This window comes from Lactuca saligna, chromosome 4, assembly GCF_052625555.1.
Source record: "Lactuca saligna cultivar CGN05327 chromosome 4, ASM5262555v1, whole genome shotgun sequence".
Classification (NCBI taxonomy): domain Eukaryota; kingdom Viridiplantae; phylum Streptophyta; class Magnoliopsida; order Asterales; family Asteraceae; genus Lactuca; species Lactuca saligna.
The window spans coordinates 214,710,562-214,730,966 of NC_136420.1; the positions used below are offsets into that span (position 1 = coordinate 214,710,562).

Consider the following 20,405-nt stretch of genomic DNA (forward strand, 5'->3'; position numbering starts at 1 on the left):
ACATTGGTGCCTTCGACCCACTTCTACTTGAATGTAACTCACCTCGCAAGGCTGAATGCAAAATCTTATGGTAAGAAATCTCTAGTAGCTACCCCGAAGACTCCCCGAGCTATCATTACTAAATAATACTTAGTTAAAATCTATTAATCCTTTTTAGGGTAAAATGACTATTTTACCCCTGGTGTAATTTGGTCCATGACCTAGACCCAAATCCATAACATGAAAGGCCCAATTTCATATAGTCTTTCCAAGCCCACTGATGGCCCACTTATGGCCCACTTATGAATAGTTTACCCCTGAGCTAATTTACGATAGTGGGCCTCTTTGGGCCCAACTTCTCAAATAGGCCTTCTCTCAAGCCCAACATATAATATACTCCATTAACGGCCCAAAAGAATAATCCATCAAAGCCTATTGTCATATAGTCCAAGTAAACAGATCAAAGAGGCCCACTGATGCAACGAACGCAGATCATTCCTCTTTAGTTCAGATCGCGAGTCCCAACGGGAATGCAGTGTGTTCCCGAGCCTTACGTAGGGCGTTCACGTCCAGGATCCAAAAACTGGCCATTAAGCACTTAATGCTTAATCCATGCTTTCCAAACATAGATCCAGGCTATCTAGGACCTCTACAATCATAAATTCACGGACTTGGTGAATTTGCATGTCCCCAAAAGTCCCAATCCTAAGAAATAGCAATCAACTTCCATAAAGATGACAATAACTCTTGCATGAACCCATTAAGACCTTAAAGATCAAAACTTTACTTTTATTGGAACATATTTATTACTAAGGGTGGCAACCCTAAGCCTAGAAACGGATTGGACTCATAAAAATCCATTCTTAGGACCTAAAAAGGTCCAAAACTCCATTAACATAGATCTAAGCATTCATGAGGCAAGTTGAAAGCTTTTTACCTCAAATTAGTGCCAAAAGGTGATGTTACCTTGGATCCTTGAGCTCAAGTACTCAGTTTCTTCTTCTTCAACTTCTTCCTTCTCCTTTCAAGCTTCTAAACACAACAATGAACTTCACAAATCCAAAACACACAAGGATGAGGAGTGTTAGGCTATCTAGGGTTTTTTTTTAGGTTGAGAGGCTAGTAAGGAGGTTGAGGTATGGGACATAATGTTCTTTATATAGTTCTCAAACCCTAAGAATTAGGGTTTTCATTCAACACGGGAACGCAGTGCGTTCCTCGGGGGAATGCCCCGCATTCGGGCTCCGCCTCCGAAATCCTGACTTGGTAGAAATAGTCCTTCCTTCCTCCAAACTTACTAATTAGAAGGTCCAAAAGCAGTAATTCAATATATAAGGGACCAAAGTGTAAATAATACATGGACTGGGTGTTACAGGGAGTACAATTGATCTTGAAGAGATTCAGTAATCAAACAATGAAAGAACCTCTGAAGATGTTAGGGCTCAAAGTGAGGAAGAAATTCCAGTTGAACCATTAACGAATCATTACCTCTTAGGCATTCTAGTAGAGTTAGAATGTATCCTGTACTCTATGGTTTTCATCTTACTACAAATGATGATAAGTTTATCATTGATAGTACATTGGTAAATTTGGATGAACCTTCTAACTACAAGGAAGCAATGGTAGACCCTGAGGCTGCCAAATGGAAAGAGGCAATGGACAACGAGATCAAGTCCATGTATGACAACCAAGTTTAGAATTTGGTTGATAATGTACCAGGTCGTAAGATAGTTGGGTGCAAATGGATCTTCAAGAAGAAGACCGACATGGATGGAAAGAGACACACTTTCAAGGCTCAACTGGTTGCGAAGGGCTTTACTCAAACCCCATGGGTTGACTATGATGAAACCTTCTCACCAGTAGCTAAGATTAAATCTATTAGGATAATTCTCACAATAGCTGCATTTCATGTCTATGAAATTTGGCAGATGGATGTCAAAATTCCTTTCCATAATGGGAAGTTGGCTAAGGATGTTTACATGAGTCGGCCAAAGGGTTTTCTGGATGCAAAGTATCCAAATAGAGTGTGTAAGCTTGAGAAATCGATCTATGGATTGAAACAAGCTTCTCGCGGATGGAATCTTTTCTTTGATGAGAAGGTCAGAGAGTTTGGCTTCTCTTGAAGTGAAGATGAATCTTGTGTATATGTCAAAGCTAGTGGGAGTATAGTAACCTTCGTGGTATTGTATGTTGATCACATACTTCTTATAGGAAACGACATTCCATATTTGCAAGAGGTTAAGTCTTGGCTTGGAAAGTGGTTCGATGTGTAGGATTTGGGAGAGGATGCTTATATTATGGGGATAAGGATTTTAAGAGACATGATTAAAAGACTAATTGGAGTTGTTCCATCCATCAAAGGAGGCTATTTGTTTGAATAACTTCATCCGAGACCTTGGAGTTGTTCCATCCATCAAGGAACCAATGGGGACTTTCTATGATAATGAAGGGGAGGTTTCCTTAACAAAGGAACAAACAGAAAATGGTAGATCAAGACATATCAATATAAAATACCATTTCATCAGATATAGGGTAGAAGAAGGTCACCTTGTCGTTAAAAGGGTGTCATCTAAAGATAATCATGTATATCCCCTCACAAAGGGTCTGAGTAGAGTCAAACATGTGCAACATGCTATAAGCATTGGTTTTAATAGATGAATTTAAAATGGTCTAAAACTTTGTACATGACATAGTAATTTGTACCTTATGATTTATACTTAGATACATATTTTTAGAAATAATATTATCTCAAGAAAATAATAATTTCTCCATAATTAAATACAAAATTTGATAATATTTATTAATAATCAAATTCAAATAGATATTTAATAAATGATTAGTTATTAAATGTGTGGCCATATAAAATCACATGTTATTAAAAATATCATTCTAAAAATAAAAAAATAAAAAAAAAAAAAAAAAAAAATGGTCATAACTAAAATCGATTTAGGAAAAGTTGGTTTTATTTAAACCAATTGTTAAAAATTGAAACCGGTTCAAATTTTACATATATACACATCTTGTCTTGGGACACAAGGTAATCATAAGAGCTTCATCATTATAATAGCATATTTTTATTTCAGCATTACTTACTAAGTTTGTGTTTGTAGTTCGAAGAGAAAGCCATTTCAAAGTAACAAATATGGTTTACAAGAAGAATAAGTAGAAACATGACCTAAATTGTTAGAATGCATTATTCATTCAAATGGTCCATGTTTAAGACTTATGCAAGTTAGGGATATAAGATTATATGATGGTCACCAACTCTATAAATAATTTAATAAAAATAGAATAAAATTAAGTTTTATTATTATTATTATTATAATTATATATATATATATATATATATATATATATATATATATATATATATATATATATATATATATATATATATATATATATATATATATATATATCAAGGTTGTGAAAATCGTTTAGCGGTCGATCGGTGATAAGCGATTAATCAGACTCAGTGGAGATTAATCGGAAACCCTAAATTATTAATAAAATTATTTAAAAAATTAATATTTCCTAAAAAATTAAGTATTTGAAAATTTTAAATTTTTAAAATTTTAGTATAATATTTTAAAATCTGAAAGCATAAAAATTTAAAATTTTAAAATTTTGGTGTAATATTCGAAAATTAAAAATTTTGAATTTTTTAAATATTTCTTATCTATGAACGCCGAGGACCGCCAAAAATCTAGCATCGTCGTCTGGAATCAACGATCCAACCTCAGAATCCATGGTTTCCTCCACCATTTTCGATTATAAAGCTATTGCTTTTGATTCCTAATGATTTTTTTTATATTACAAAAAATAAATTATCAGTCAACGATCGGTAATCTGATTTAATGGAGGTCGGTAATTGTTGATTATGCTCTTGTGTTCTTCACTGACTCTCTCCTCTATGCTCGCCTCCCCCCGCCCATGAACAATCAGAAAACCTAATCGCTAGATATGTTAACATCAAAGGTATAATTGTTTACCTTTTTTATTGATTTTATACTGGTCTCCATAATCATTTCTCTATTAGATTGAAGGGTAAGACTTACCTTTATCAGTAGATTTTAGATTGATTTAGTACTATATGCCTACTTTTATGGGATAAAGAACAAACAAAGAACAGTTTCTTATGTATATGGAAAATTCTATGTTCCTTCAAATAAACAAAAAGTGGTGGTAGATAGGTCATCGACTTCCATTATAATACTTTTACCATCCATATTTAAACATCTAATATGTTAAACTTGATAGGTTCTTTTATCGAGGGTAAGTTTCTTTAATTCGAAAGTTGCTTCAAATAAAAACCTCCAAAAGTACAGAAAAAACTGATGAGGTTGTCATGTGTGGCCTCTTGCCAAAATCTCCAACAACAATTGAAAGCAGAACAAAAAGTAGGTTACCATTCTATATCAATATATATTCATCTTGATGAATTCATCTCTGCATATCTCATTATAACCTAAACAAAACATGTGGCCTCTTATGCTTGGTTTTAAAAAGCATCGCTTCAGGTCGTTTTAAGTGCTAAGCGCTTAGGTGAAAAGGTAACCTTTTATCTGTTCTACAGAAACTACTGAGTTTTAGTACATCTATTCCTTGAGTGATAAGTTTTAGTACATCATAAATCTCTATCATTCACATGATATTTTATGGATACATGGATGACCAAGAAGAGCACAATGTTTGTAAGTGAATCACATATAAATTAAACGTGATTCACATGTAATTCACATATGAATCACATGTAAATCACAAGTGAATCACATATGAATTACATGTGATTCACGTGTAATTTACATATTAATCACATGTAAATCACATATGAATTACATGTGAATCACATATGAAATAAATGTGAGTTACATATAAATCACGTGTAATTAACATATGAATTAAATGTAATTTACATATAAATCACATATGATGCACATGTAAATCACAAGTGAATGATATATGAATTACATGTGATTCACATGTAAATCACAATTGAATCACATATAATATATGTCTATATACACACATGTATTTTTGTGAGTGTTCTTGCATTAATAATTATTTTTATTTATTTATTGTAGGTTTGTAAGAATTTGTGGAAAATATTAAAGAGGTGAAAAAAGATAAATTAAAGAAAATATAGAAATCTTGACATGAAGACACTTTGAAATTTTGTAGCATATTTTGTTTTTTATATTGTATATTGTATCGAATAAAATACGTGTCCTATTGTGTTTATACATTATTAATAAAAATATGTTTTTTTTATGATTTACATACGAATATTATACTATAAGAAATATGTATATATGTACTTGAAAAAATATGCATATATTAATCTAACACGTTGATTTTTTTTGTTTAAATAAAATGATAGTTTTTTTCTTAAATATTTCATTTTTTAATTTACTCACTTTAAAAAGTTACTATTTAAAAAAATTCCGTTTTTAAAAAAATATGTTTTTTTTTCAATTTAAAAAAAAAAAAAAAACTTCATGATTTCTAAAAGAAATTTTAAAAAATCTATATTTTTTTAACAAAAATTCGAAAATTTGATGACCTTAATGAGTTAAATGAGATTTGTAAAATAAGAATAATGATCTTAATAAGTTAATTTTGATATAACGTTTCATTTTTAATTTTCAGATTTTCAAAAAATTATAAGTTCTCAATAGAAATAATCCGTTCCAAATATATGGCTAATACTAATAATCCGTATACATACCTAATACTAATAATACACTTCACTCATAAAAATACGTTCATTTCACTACAAGACAAATCTTTAGATCATAAACCATCAATTCATCCACGTACACGTGGACAGCCATGATCATCCCACTTGACGACCTCTAGTAGGTTCTTATCCTCACCGGCCGTCCACGTCTCCTGCATTATATGGCCCTACACATTATCACCCAACAATAACAAATTACTCAATTAAAATTCATCCTCCCAATCAATCCTCACACTTTTGGAAAATGTCATACCGCACCCTTATAAAAATAATAACTCAACGACGTGGGCCACGTTATCGCCTACAAGTACACACTAAGCTACTCCATGCCCAATTAATTTAATCAATTTTACCCAAACTTTTGTATTAGACCCTGACCCTTCATCAACCCTTTCAGATACTGGTCCAGATTCATCTCTGAGTAAATAGATACACACATTTTCGAAAGGTTTTCTATACATTCAACAGTCAAATCAGGTGAGTATCTTGTTTGTCTTTCCTAGTTTTGGTTTTGCTTATTTGAAAAGACATGATGATTATGTTAATTTCCTTATTTGGTTGTGATTTAGTCTGTGTTTGATGAATTTACGTTCTGGGTTTTGTTAGTTTTGTCTTTTTCAAAAAGAAATGGAACATGATTTTGGTTCTAAGCTGTGTGCTCTGTTTTTGATGATTTGAGGTTGCAATGGTAATTCATGAATAGGGTTTACGTAATTTCAAATTTTGGCTGAGATTTTGATCATTTCAAGTTTCAACGTGTGTCGACAATGGCGAATTTTAACAAATTTGTAACTGAAAACTGGAAAGGATTTTCTTTAAATTTGCTACATGTCATTGTATCTTGTTGTTATTTCGTAATCCAGCTTGATCTAAATCAAATTTTGTTTTATATTAGGAAATTGAGTTGGGATTTGATTTGGGATTTGATTGTATAAACATATCAAGCTTAGAGCATTCAGGGGAGAATTATGAACTTCAAAAACTTAGGAAATCAGCCAACGGATTTCAGAAATGGGAGCGGCCGGCCACCGGGGAACTTCCCGTTGGCGAGGCAAGGTTCGATCTATTCGTTGACCTTTGATGAGCTACAAAACACCATGGGAAGCATCGGAAAAGATTTTGGGTCAATGAACATGGACGAATTACTAAAAAACATCTGGAACGCCGAAGAAATGCAAACAACGGGATCTAACTCCGGCGCCACCGTTCAAGATCGCGGCGGAGCTGGTGGAGCAAATTTACAGAGACAAGGATCGTTAACACTCCCAAGAACATTAAGCCAAAAAACAGTCGATGAAGTTTGGAAAGATTTATCAAACAACAACGGATTCGGACACCCGAATTTACCCCAAAGGCAACAGACTCTCGGAGAGATGACTCTCGAGGAGTTTCTGGTTAAAGCCGGCGTTGTTCGGGAAGAAATTCAATTATCCGGTAAACCAAATGATAACGTGTTGTTCTCCGATTTAACAAATTCTCAAAATAACAACGGGTTTGGTGCTATCGGATTCCAACAGGCGGTAGGCGTAGGTCAGAATTCCGCCATTGATGATCCTCGTAGTAATCAAATTTCATTCCAGTCTGCAAATCAACAAATGAACGGCAATGGGGTTCGATCTATTTTACCCTACGGAGCTCCTCCCGTCGCTATTCCAAGAAACAATCATTTAGGTAGTCCTGTAATCAGGAATGGAGTCGTGGGTGTAGGTCTTTCCGATCCAATGATGAACACTAACACTTTAGTCTCAGCCGCCACTCTACAAGGCGGGATGGCAGGGATGGGTGGCGGTGGCGGTGGGGTCACAGTTGCCGCCGGGTCTCCGGCGCTTTCATCGGATGGGTTAGCGAAGAGTAATGGTGATACGTCGTCTGTATCACCTGTTCCTTATGCCTTTAATGGAGTTTTCCGGGGAAGAAAAAGCGGTGCGATTGAGAAAGTCGTTGAACGGAGACAGCGGCGGATGATCAAGAACCGAGAATCGGCTGCCAGATCTCGGGCTCGTAAGCAGGTGAATATTTTAACCTTTTGATTTTATATTTTTGTAGTTTTTTAAAAAATTATTATGGTTTAAAGTTTATAAAAACATAAAAAGGACAAAAAAGAGGGAGAGATTTAGTATATACGAATCCGAGGTCATTAAATTGATGCATGAAAGATTTGGTTATTTTATGCGGCAGAGTCACCGTTGTAATTTGATAGATATAGAGAGATATGCCTCGTGATGAACGATTGAGATGTTTCACACAAGGATGTCAATTCGCATCAGGTAACAAAAAGGCATATTTTAAGTTTTAATTAGGGGACATAATAGATTAGGGATTCTATAATATTGAATTAGAACAAGACACGTGTTACTTCTTTTTCATTAAAGATTGTCTTAGATCTTAGATAATCAATGTTTAAAAACATTTAAGAGAAAAAAGTAATTAAGATAAATTTGTAAAAAGGCTGGAACCAATGAAAAAATTGTGTACCTCATTTAATATATTGAAGCTTGTAATGGTAATGGTGGAGTTGTTGGAGGAATATTTTTTTTCACATATTATAGATTATTTATTTATTTATTGATTTATTTATTTATTTGTAATTGTAGGCATATACAATGGAACTTGAAGCAGAAGTATCGGAATTGAAACAGAAGAATCAAGAACTGAAACGAAAACAGGTTAAAGCATATCAGATTATTTTTTGCATATTTTTTTTAATAAATTACGATTTTGAATTCACATAACTCAAATCTTGCAGGCTGAGCTACTAGAAATGCAGAAAAATCAGGTACGCAAGAAAAAGTTTTACAAAAGAATGGCATGCTAGTTTTTATTATTATTATTTTTTTGTCTTTATTATATTTAGCGAATATAACTGCAAGAAATATGAAATCGATTTGATTATTATTTCAAATTCATTTGAAAAAAAAAATCTATATTAAATGTTTTGTAATGTCAGGAAAGTATGTGTTACATAACTTAAGAGAACACATTTAGACATTCTAAAAAAACGGGAGGTTTTAAAAAAACAAAGAGCTTAAAATAAAAATATTTTTTTTAATAATATATCTATAATGTGTTGTCTTTTTCTCCTTCTCCTTTATTTCTTCATAACGTTTTTGGTAACTTGTAACAATAGAATATGAAAAATGAGGGTTTAAATTGTGGCTATATAGGTCTTTTACTTAATTTTGGTTAAATCTTAGAACAAATTAATAAAATTAGGCTAATTTTTTTTTTTTTCTAAAAAGACAGCGATCACCTAATATTACATTAAATTGGTGTTGTTAATAGCAGGTTATGGAGATGATGAACACGCAACCAGGGACAAAACGACACCGTCTAAAGAAAACACTTTCTGGGCCATGGTAAATAGTGTTTATTTATGTACCCAATCATCAACTGGTGCATGTAAATAATAAAAATATGTTTTCGTTAGGTTAAAAAAGTCGGTTCTTTATACTACATGGAGTAGAGTAGTTAAAGTTACAACAGATAATATATTAATATATTAGGTAGTAGTGAAAAGATTGATTACACTGTGTGTAATCCATTTGTTTATTTTGTTAGGATGATGATTAGTTATGTAAAAGAGTGTGGCTCTTTTGTTTTTTGCTTGTTGTTTTTTTGCTTTTTGTTTTTTGAATGTCGTTAGTTGTTATGAAATAAAAAGTAAAAATAGGATAAACTTTCAAGTGTCAACGAGATGATGACAATTGTTTATTTATCTAAAACAAGAAATTACAAGGTTAAACAGAATGAAGTTTGCAACTGCATGTATAGGAGTATCAATGTTTGGGTATTCTTTTGTATGCGTAACATCCTAAGTTTTGGATTTTATTATAAGGAATATTTTTTTCATGTTTAGTAAGTATTATTGGGAAATAAAATTTAGGGTTTGTGAATTATGGAATAAAGTATATGAAAATGGAAAGTCTAATAATTTCAAATTGACAATGTAGTGCGTTACCATCTATGGGTATTATACCATTAGGTTATAACTCGTAGAAATCACGGTTATAAAAATAATTATATTTTTATAATAAAAACTCATAATTATCAATTATGTTCAAGAAATTATTAGTTAACAGATTTATGTTTTTTTTATGTAAAATTATAATCATTGATTTAAATAAATATGTAAAATTACTTTTTATTTGTGAATTAACGAAAATAATAATAATATTGTATAATGAAATGCTAAATTGATTATAAAAATAAAACAACCATAATAAATGAAGTAACTTAAACTTGGTATATGGCAAACATTAAGTTGTTGAAATATACATATATAAAAAATATAACAAATTACAAATACAAATTAACAATAAATCTTATTATAAATAATAATAAAAGTTGTTATAAGATACCAGTAAGATTATTTTGCTGGTATAGGGGCAACAAATGGGTATAGGGCAACAAATGGAATAAAATAGGGTTAAGAATCTATATTTTCACTATTGAACCTATAACTATGAACATCAAATAGAAAACCCCAAGAACCCTAGGTAATTTTCGAAAATCATAAAATAGGTGTAATACCGTAAATTTTCAAACAAATTTTTCATTTTAAAATCAAATAATTCTCATAAACACATTTTACAAAATGACAAACATCTAATTATCAAAACACAACTCCATTATTGTTTAGGTAAAAATTCAGGATCCTCAAAACATAACTCTTTCTCTCGGGTGTGTACAATCAAGCCGGTGCCTTCCCATGATCCTAAAAAGTACCTGAAACACATTACACACACGATAAAGCACGAAGCTTAGTGAGTTCTCTAAAATACCACATATACAAATAATAAGCCTCTCATGGCTATAACTCGGCATGACCCTCCGGTCTCATGCGTCTTAGTGTGGACCCTCTGGTCATGTATCTTAATGAGGACCTTCCGGTCTCACAGCTCGGTTTGGACCATCCGGTCCTATCTCAGTAAACACATAATATAACATATATATCACACAGACAAAATGCATAATATCACATAACTCAAGTAAGAACATAAGACCCTCCGATCACACAAAGATTACCACTCTAGGTAAAGTATAGTGAGAAGACTCACCTCAAAGCAAGCAAGCAAATACACCTCGTACACGAATCACCAGATCTAGCCTCCGACTAACACATATGATAATTATCTCTAATTAAAATCACAACTCTAAATAAACTCATATTAGCCCCTCTTTAACTCTTGGGAAGGGTAAAAGACCATTCTACCCCTCCGTGGTCCTCATTACTCACATTTGGTCAAAACCCTAAAAGTCAACTCGAGTCAACAGTCCATGTTGACCCAACTCGTCGAGTGCATCAAAGCAACTCGTCGAGTCCCCTCGTTTCCTCAGAAGCCTCATGAAAACCAACTCAACTCGTTGATTTGACTCATCAACTCTCCGAGTTACAGCATGCTCAGACTCATCAGGATAAACCCTAACCGACTCGTCGAGTCACCTCATCGACTCGTCGAGTCCTTTCCGACTCTTTTCTCATCAGACATTTTTAAGGCAAAAAGCAACCCTAAACTCTAGATCTAACCTCCCACAACTCGAATATCACTTAAATCCACAAGCTTTATGTCCATGCATGGCACTTAGGGCTTGAAATGCCAAAAACATGATCCATTAAGGGTTTTTCATTCAAAAGCTGTACTATGGTTGAGTAAAGTTGGGAAATTTGGACTTTAGGGAGCTCACAAGGTCCAGATATGAGGTTTCAACCTCAAGATATGCTCAAGGGACTCAATAACACAATGTGGATGGGAGAAAACCCTAAAAACTTTCCCAAACCAAGATCTACACAAAGAATGATCAAGTTAGTAATCTTTTACCTCCAACAGAAGCTAACCACTAAAGAATCTCTGGATCCAAACATCCCTCCCCGAACCAAGCCAGGATGCTCTCCAAATCTTCTTCCAAAGTTGCACAAGAACACCCAAAATGAGGGCTTAAGGACCTTTAAATAGGACACAAACCCGGAAAATTAGGATTTCTCCAAACAGCTCCAACTCGCCGAGTTGGTCTCTCTACTCACCGAGTTGGTCACTAAACATACGCGGCCCAAAACGACTACACTCGCCGAGTTAGGCATCCAACTCGTCAAGCTGCTCTGCTAAGGAACATGAATTTCTCAAATATGATACCTCGAAATTTTGGGATGTTACAATAGGGTTAAGGATTACATACATTAATTGTTATTGTAGTAAATAACAATGATTCCTTTTTAAAGATCTCTTGGAAGCAAGCACCACAAGTGTCGTACCTCTAATTGAATCACATTCAAACTAGCAAGAGAATGAATTAGGAGGGAGGAGAAGGAAACTTGAATTTTCAGCTATCCCTTTATAGAATAGAGTGGCCAAAATTTGTAAGGATTAGGGGCCTTTATATAGTGCTGTCACACCCCCAAACCAAGGATGGCGGAAACGTCTGGGGGTGGAGGACTTCATGTACAGTATCACAACAACGTGTATAATAGTGCTCAAAGTAAAAACAACCACCATATATATAATTGCAAAAGTTACACCAAAGTATATGTTTACATGTTTCAAAAGCAATTACATTATGATGACAAAATAATTTGTTGACGGTTTAGCGTCCCATCCTCAAAGCGATGAAGTTTTCCTGTTTCACTGATTTCCTGAGAATACAAGTAGTTTTAAAGAGTGTCAACACAAAGGTTGGTGAGTTCATAAGAGTTTTGTTTGAAGTAGAAACCGTTTTTCCTTGTAAAATCGATTTAGTTTGATTTCCAGAAAATCCAATATTTTCTTAGTTAAGTATGAATAGAAATAATCCTACATGATGCTGTAATGAACCCTAGAGTAATCCGTAGAGTTCCTCTATAATTGTCCAACATATAAAGTTATATAAGGCTTAACATAGATAAAACGTTGAATATAGTGGGTCTGCCCTAGGTCCACAACCCAACGAGGAACAGGAGATGAGGCGGGCACCACCAATTCTAGGCCAATCAAGACTAAATTCTTATATGACTCAACATATACGCTCAGCGACTATAGTTGAAGTCTAACAATTTTAGAGGAAGTGTAGTTTTAATATCATAATAGCTTTGTATAGAGACCCGGCACTTTGTATTTGTACCCCTTTTTGTATAGAGACCCGGTACTTTGTATTTGTACCCATAGAGATAAAAGGTGATTTTAAATCGACATAAAACTCATTTAGGTTTTAAAAATAAAATCCCGTAAACTTATGGATTGTTCCCTATGTGAGCCGTTATAATCATACTATGACTATGTGAACCTGCCACGACGTTCTCAGTGTCGCGAAAAATGAAATGACATTTGTCACCCGTAGACCTGCAGGTCCAACTGTAGCTAGCAGCAAGGTGTGGGGTGTCAATCCCAATATAGATCTATATACAAGTATCACGTTCTCCCTCAAGGAGATTCTGATTATAACTACCAGGAATTATATCCCGCACTCGGACGTACGGGGAGAGAGAGAGAGAGAGAAAAAAATAGAGAAACTCACAATATAGGATAACAAGTTTACGTGAAATGTGTGTGAATATAAATATTTCTTGTATGAATGTACCCTTCTTGTACGAGTGCGTAGAGTGATGTATCATAAACTATACCTATTATAGTTTATCTAAAATGTATGTACTATGTATGAACTCTTTTATGGAAAAGTATTAGTGTTGTGAATTTATTGACTATACTTTTTATAGTTTAATAGCACGTGTTCCAAAATGAATGAATAATATTTAATATGAATGTTTTAGTTTCAGTTCATAATGATAAACTAGCAAGGAAACACATTCAAATATTAGAACTTATGATTATACACTTTGCTCAACATAATACAAAGTGTTATGATATTTACATGCTGTTGGCAAAATTTAGCAATTCTGCCCTGTTTTGGAAAAATCATAGAAAAATCATACGAAGTCGAAAACTAGATCCGTAATTTCTGAGAGTTCACAAAATGTGTCTAGTTTGCTCATAATTTTTATCACAATTTATAATGACCTCTAACTTGGGTGAATAAGTCCATAATCACAGACTGGTCTGGATTGTTGTTTGAAATGATAGGCAGTTTTGTAAAAATCACCATAAATTGTAGAAAAATCGTATGGAGATGTGCAAGTAGCCATTTTAAAGCTAAAAACTTGAACTATTTGCACCTTGTACAGTTTTGAAAACAAAAGTGTTTAAGATGCCCAAAACAGTCCGTGAATGGAGTTGAACTTTTCTGATGAAGGCTGTTAGAAAAATTTAGATATGTTCTTAGTGTTTTAACTTGTATCCCCCCCCCCCCCCCCTGAAAACTTGAGAAAACATGAAAATGTAGGGGTATGAACTCACCTTAAGTGATTCCAGTAGGTAAGTGTTGAAGAAGGAAAGTGTTCAACCCAAGAACACTTGAAGAATCACTTGAAGATTCGAAGATCTAACACAATTATGAGAGAGTTTGTCTAAGATATCCATGATTTGAGTGGAAATAAATGAGATAATCATAAAGAGAATGGATTATGCTTACCAAATGTGGAGGAAAAACTCAAGATCAGCCCTTGAATCTCGAATTTCTAGAGAGAGAAAGTGAGAGAGGAAAGAGTTTGATCTTCTTGTGAAATGAGAGCAAATGAGAGAAGTGAGGAGAGAGGATGAATAATCAGCCCTCAAAAACGTGGGGAGGAGGGATAATTGAGTGGAAAAGACATTGATGTGACCTAGGTAAGGTGGAGAGGTGTGGTTAGTCAAAGAGTGGGTGTGGGGTGGTTGCTTGTGACTTTGGATAAGGCAAAGTCAACACTCCACCTTTAATAATTCATCCATTTGATTTTTATTATTTAAATAATGATTTTCATCAAAATATGTTTAAATTATGAATATTTAGAGTTTATTATGTTAAAATATAATTTCTGGAGAAAATCCCGCTTTAAAATCACGAAAAACGGGCTTAAAATGTTAAAAATATCAAAAATGGGCTAAAAATGACACATGCGAATTTCTGGCCGAGGCTCGGCCTCTTATGCTGAACCGAGAGAGAGAGGGAGGCGGAAACCGAGAGAAGAAGAAGAGAGAAGGAAGGAGCCGAGAGGGGAGAAGGGAGAGGGTAGGAACCGAGAGGTGGGAGGGGACAGAGAGGCGCGCGAGACAGAGAGTGAGAAGGAGAATAGAGAGGCGAAGCGGAGCAGAGAGTGGGACGCGGACAGGGAGTGGGACGCGAACAGAGAGCGAGTAGCGAACAGAGAGCGAGACAGCGAACAGAGCGTGTAGCGAACAGAGAGCGAGACAGCGAACAGAGCGTGGGACGGACCGAGAGGGACCGACCGCTCGGTTGTGAACAGTACTCTCGGTTCCGGTTCTTGCTTCTTGGGTTCGGTCTCGGTTCTCTTAGCCACCAGAGGCTCGGTTGGTGAATAGTAGCTTCGGTTCTCTTAGCCACCAGAGGCTCGGTTGGTCCTAAGAAGCCTCTCATTCCGGTTTCGGTTCCTAAAGCCTATTTTTCTCGTTTTCGCCCCGTTTTAAGCCGTTTTTGACCCGGTTAAGGGCCGGAATGACCCGACTGATTCCAAAAAGTTACGGGAAACTTTTGAGAGAGATTTGGGAGAGATTTCTCACACTTGGAGAGATTTGGGAGAGATTTGACATTCTTGGAGAGATTTCTCATACAAAGAGATATTTGAGAGAGATTTCACATACTTAGAGGGATTTGGGAGAGATTTGACATTCTTGGAGAGATTTCTCATACAGAGAGATATTTGAGAGAGATTTTACATACTTAGAGGGATTTGGGAGAGATTTGACATTCTTGGAGAGATTTCTCATACAGAGAGATATTTGGGAGAGATTTCACATACGTGGAGAGATTTGGGAGAGATTTGACATTCTTGGAGAGATTTCTCATACAGAGAGATATTTGGGAGAGATTTCACATACGTGGAGAGATTTGGGAGAGATTTGACATTCTTGGAGAGATTTATCATACAAAGAGATATTTGAGAGAGGTTTCACATACTTAGAGGGATTTGGGAGAGATTTGACATTCTTGGAGAGATTTCTCATACAGAGAGATATTTGGGAGAGATTTCACACACTTGGAGCGATTAGGGAGAGATTTGACATAGTCAGAGATAGAGTGAAAACGATTGAGAGGGGATCCATGTGTGACAATTGTGAGTGTCCGGCATCGCAATGCATGGTTCGTAAACCCTGTTAAGCCTTGTTTAAGGATCTTACACACTCCCGATGAGTATGCATCATTGTTTTATCAGTTTGGCTCGCCACGTAGTACAGTTTTTAGGTTAAAGAGATCTAGTTGTACGTACTTTTCGATTCATGTTTTCTTATTAGAGTAGCGACTTGTTTAGTAAATACTGAGCGTAAGTCCAAGCACACACGGGTTAGTGGAGCTGACCGGTTTGACTTGTTGACTTTATTTGACTTTGAATTGACCAGAATATGACGGTTGTCACATCATCCCCCCGTTAAAGGGAATTTCGTCCCGAAATTTGCACTTCGAATGGGGATCCAGGAATTTAGAGGAAAGATGGGGATGACTTTTCGTAGTACAAGAATTTGATTATGGCGAGGAATAACTCGCCCGATGTCACATGATTACTACTATGCATGATTTAATCGATGCTAGATTTATCATATAAAGAATTTCGGGATTTAATAAAGAATTTCGGGATTTAAATGTCGATGTTAGAAACACGTACTGATATTTGCGGGCAGTTCCGGAGTGGTTTCTCCCTCGGTGATTGCAAACACCCTCCCACCACCACCAGCATCTCTTGTCCTTGGGCATTCCCTTTTAAAGTGTCCTGTTTCTCCACACTCGTAACAGGTTGGGCTTACTCTAGAGCCGGGTACCTGGTTGATAGGTCGTGCTGCTGCCTTACAGAAACGAGCAGTGTGCCCCTCTCTGTCGCAGTTTTTGCAATGCATCTTTCGGCAAGCCCCAGTGTGATGGAAGTTACACTTGTTGCATTTTGGAAGTGTTCCAGCGTATGGTTTCATGGGAGTTGGTGTGGTGAGGGTTGTGGCAGCATGAACAGCAAGGATCTGTTGCTTCCTAGCGAGGCCTTGGGTTGATTGGTCCTTCTTGTTGTCCCAAAACTTTCTTTCGTTGTTCCCTCCTCTTTCTTGGGTAAGGGTGGTTGTCATAGTGTCATGGTGGGCATGATGGTCAATGAGTTGTTGTGCTAACTCCTTGGCGCTGTCGAAGGTAGTTGGTCTTGAGGCGAGCACGCTATCTTGAATTTCGGGGGACAATCCCCAGAGGTAACGCTCCAACTTTTTGTCTTCCGGGGTGACCATAGCGGGACAAAGGAGTGCTAGATCACAAAATCGGTTGGTGTAAGTTGTAAGGTCGGAGCCTGCCATTCTGAGATTCCATAGTTCTTGCTCCAGCTTTTGCACTTCACCTCTTGGGCAATATTCCTTCAACATCATCTTCTTTAAGTCCTCCCAACTTAACGAGTTAGCCACTGCAAGCGTAAGCGACTTAACTTTGCCGTTCCACCAAGTGAGAGCTCTTCCGATGAAGGTGAATGTCGCGTACTTGACTTTGCTCGCTTCGGGGCAAGCACAAATCTCAAAGATTGCTTCGGTCCTCTCGAACCATTGAATTAATGCGAGAACACCCCCACTTCCATCGAAGGAATCGGGTTTGCCATTTGTGAAGTCCTTGTAAGTGCATTCCCTTGTGCGTCCTGCACTATTCCCGTGGTTAGGGTTTGTGGCTCCAGATCCAGCACCACCAGTGCTATTTGTGCCAATTTGTGACATTGCAGCTACCACGGCTGCTGTTACTGCAGCTTGGAACATTTCGGGATCAAACTGGGGAGGTGGCGTTGGAGGTGGTGGCGTTGTGCTGCCCGAAGGTCTGGGTCTTTTCCTTGGTGGCATCGTTCTGTCATGAGTTTGCAAAAAGGAAAACTGATCAAATGGTAAGTTCCTACTAGTAAAGACAAGTCAGTTGTTATAGAATTTGATTTTTCCTGCGTTATTCTTCGATTTAAGAATTCCTTATATATAATTCATAAAGGAAGTCCATATTAATGAACTTCACGAGTTAGTGGGTTTTGTGGTCTCTCTTAGATTTTTTCGCGAGTGTGCTCAAGGCGATTGGTGCGGATCGTATGTATTCTTGTATTTGCATCAACCTCTGAGATACTATGGAGAGTTGTTCTACCCTGAATCTCGTTTCGGGCAACTCTATAGACTAGGATTGGAAAAAAAAAAAATTATCTGCTGAGTTTCCTTCGTTTATGTTGTAGAAGCTTCGTTCTCTATTAAACGACATATGTTGGTCTTGTTCTTTGCTCCAGGTTTCCAAGCACTCTACCCAAGGAGGCGTCGGGCCTTGAAAGCCGGTCAAGGGTTGGGATTCGGAACAAGAGTCATCGGGGTTAAGTTCTCCACTTCAGGGTCGGGGTCAGAACCATCAGCATAGCCTTCAGCTTGGTGACCATCTACAGGGGTTGGGTAATCATTCTCTGGCTCCTCTCCGAGCCATTTGGTATTATCGTGGTTAGGGTAGTACGGGTCGTCGTGTGGATGGAAATCCAGCCATGATATCTTCGCGAGAAATGGGGATATAAGAAATAATTAAGCAAAAGTACTAATTGGCTAATTATACGATGATCTTTATCAGGTACTTCAACAAATTGTTTAGTGCATACTAATTATATGTATTCGGGACAGGATAGACCTTCGAATAAGCGACCCTAACTCTAAATCCCCAATCCAACGAGAACAGGAAGTAGAGCAAAGATCCACAGATTCTAAGTCTATGACGTCCTGGATACATAAAATTTTAATGTATCCACTAAGCAACTATTGACCTATTGATAAAGATCTATTTAGTTCTCGCAGATGTAATTTTAATAATGCCAAAATACCCCTATGGTATTCCATTGTGGTAGTGTTGGTAAGTTTTTAGACTTGTTGCCACATCACAACCATTCTTGGGCATATGCTAATCACTCCTCGGACCAGCATAGTTGATCAGGCTATGCTATTCCCAAGACTGATCATACATCCCCAGGCTTACCTGTGATATCCAACAATCATTACTTTTGTTTTGTCCTAAAATAATGTTGACCTTAGTATGTATGCATGCATGTATACTTTTAACAAGAGTTATTTATTCTTAAAGGTATAGTGGTTTTGAAATCTTAAAATCAGAGACCTTAGTCCCAATGCATTTATAGTTTGTATATCTTACGTGGTTCGATATACTTAGTTCACTATAAACAATGCTCTGATACCAATCTGTCACACCCCCAAACCAAGGATGGCGGAAACGTCTGGGGGTGGAGGACTTCATGTACAGTATCACAACAACGTGTATAATAGTGCTCAAAGTAAAAACAACCACCATATATATAATTGCAAAAGTTACACCAAAGTATATGTTTACATGTTTCAAAAGCAATTACATTATGATGACAAAATAATTTGTTGACGGTTTAGCGTCCCATCCTCAAAGCGATGAAGTTTTCCTGTTTCACTGATTTCCTGAGAATACAAGTAGTTTTAAAGAGTGTCAACACAAAGGTTGGTGAGTTCATAAGAGTTTTGTTTGAAGTAGAAACCGTTTTTCCTTGTAAAATCGATTTAGTTTGATTTCCAGAAAATCCAATATTTTCTTAGTTAAGTATGAATAGAAATAATCCTACATGATGCTGTAATGAACCCTAGAGTAATCCGTAGAGTTCCTCTATAATCGTCCAACATATAAAGTTATATAAGGCTTAACTTAGATAAAACGTTGAATATAGTGGGTCTGCCCTAGGTCCACAACCCAACGAGGAACAGGAGATGAGGCGGGCACCACCAATTCTAGGCCAATCAAGACTAAATTCTTATATGACTCAACATATACGCTCAGCGACTATAGTTGAAGTCTAACAATTTTAGAGGAAGTGTAGTTTTAATATCATAATAGCTTTGTATAGAGACCCGGCACTTTGTATTTGTACCCCTTTTTGTATAGAGACCCGGTACTTTGTATTTGTACCCATAGAGATAAAAGGTGATTTTAAATCGACATAAAACTCATTTAGGTTTTAAAAATAAAATCCCGTAAACTTATGGATTGTTCCCTATGTGAGCCGTTATAATCATACTATGACTATGTGAACCTGCCACGACGTTCTCAGTGTCGCGAAAAATGAAATGACATTTGTCACCCGTAGACCTGCAGGTCCAACTGTAGCTAGCAGCAAGGTGTGGGGTGTCAATCCCAATATAGATCTATATACAAGTATCACGTTCTCCCTCAAGGAGATTCTGATTATAACTACCAGGAATTATATCCCGCACTCGGACGTACGGGGAGAGAGAGAGAGAGAGAAAAATAGAGAAACTCACAATATAGGATAACAAGTTTACGTGAAATGTGTGTGAATATAAATATTTCTTGTATGAATGTACCCTTCTTGTACGAGTGCGTAGAGTGATGTATCATAAACTATACCTATTATAGTTTATCTAAAATGTATGTACTATGTATGAACTCTTTTATGGAAAAGTATTAGTGTTGTGAATTTATTGATTATACTTTTTATAGTTTAATAGCACGTGTTCCAAAATGAATGAATAATATTTAATATGAATGTTTTAGTTTCAGTTCATAATGATAAACTAGCAAGGAAACACATTCAAATATTAGAACTTATGATTATACACTTTGCTCAACATAATACAAAGTGTTA

General features: G+C 35.9%; 1 protein-coding gene across 2 annotated transcripts; it reads left to right on the plus strand.

The window, feature by feature from the left end:
- Window positions 1-6,046: 6,046 nt before the first annotated feature.
- LOC145043326 (ABSCISIC ACID-INSENSITIVE 5-like protein 5) lies at window positions 6,047-9,318 on the plus strand. Of its 2 annotated transcripts, none has more exons than XM_078991952.1 (5): window positions 6,047-6,196; window positions 6,615-7,728; window positions 8,314-8,385; window positions 8,466-8,495; window positions 9,002-9,318. In XM_078991952.1, exons 2-5 carry the CDS (start codon window positions 6,688-6,690, stop codon window positions 9,077-9,079), a joined length of 1,221 nt encoding a protein of 406 aa, XP_078848078.1. In that variant the 5' UTR covers window positions 6,047-6,196; window positions 6,615-6,687; the 3' UTR covers window positions 9,080-9,318. The 2 variants fall into 2 exon arrangements, with proteins under 2 accessions (XP_078848078.1, XP_078848079.1); XM_078991953.1 differs by having other exon boundaries at window positions 9,005-9,318.
- The last annotated feature ends 11,087 nt before the right edge of the window (window positions 9,319-20,405 follow it).

Excerpts from the sequence above, each read along its gene's own strand:
- LOC145043326 (XM_078991952.1), top strand. The coding sequence starts at position 6,688 with ATGAACTTCAAAAACTTAGGAAATCAGCCAACGGATTTCAGAAATGGG. Across the intron at positions 8,386-8,465 it reads AAGAACTGAAACGAAAACAG|GCTGAGCTACTAGAAATGCA; the intron begins GTTAAAGCATAT and ends CAAATCTTGCAG. Across the intron at positions 8,496-9,001 it reads TAGAAATGCAGAAAAATCAG|CAGGTTATGGAGATGATGAA; the intron begins GTACGCAAGAAA and ends TGTTGTTAATAG.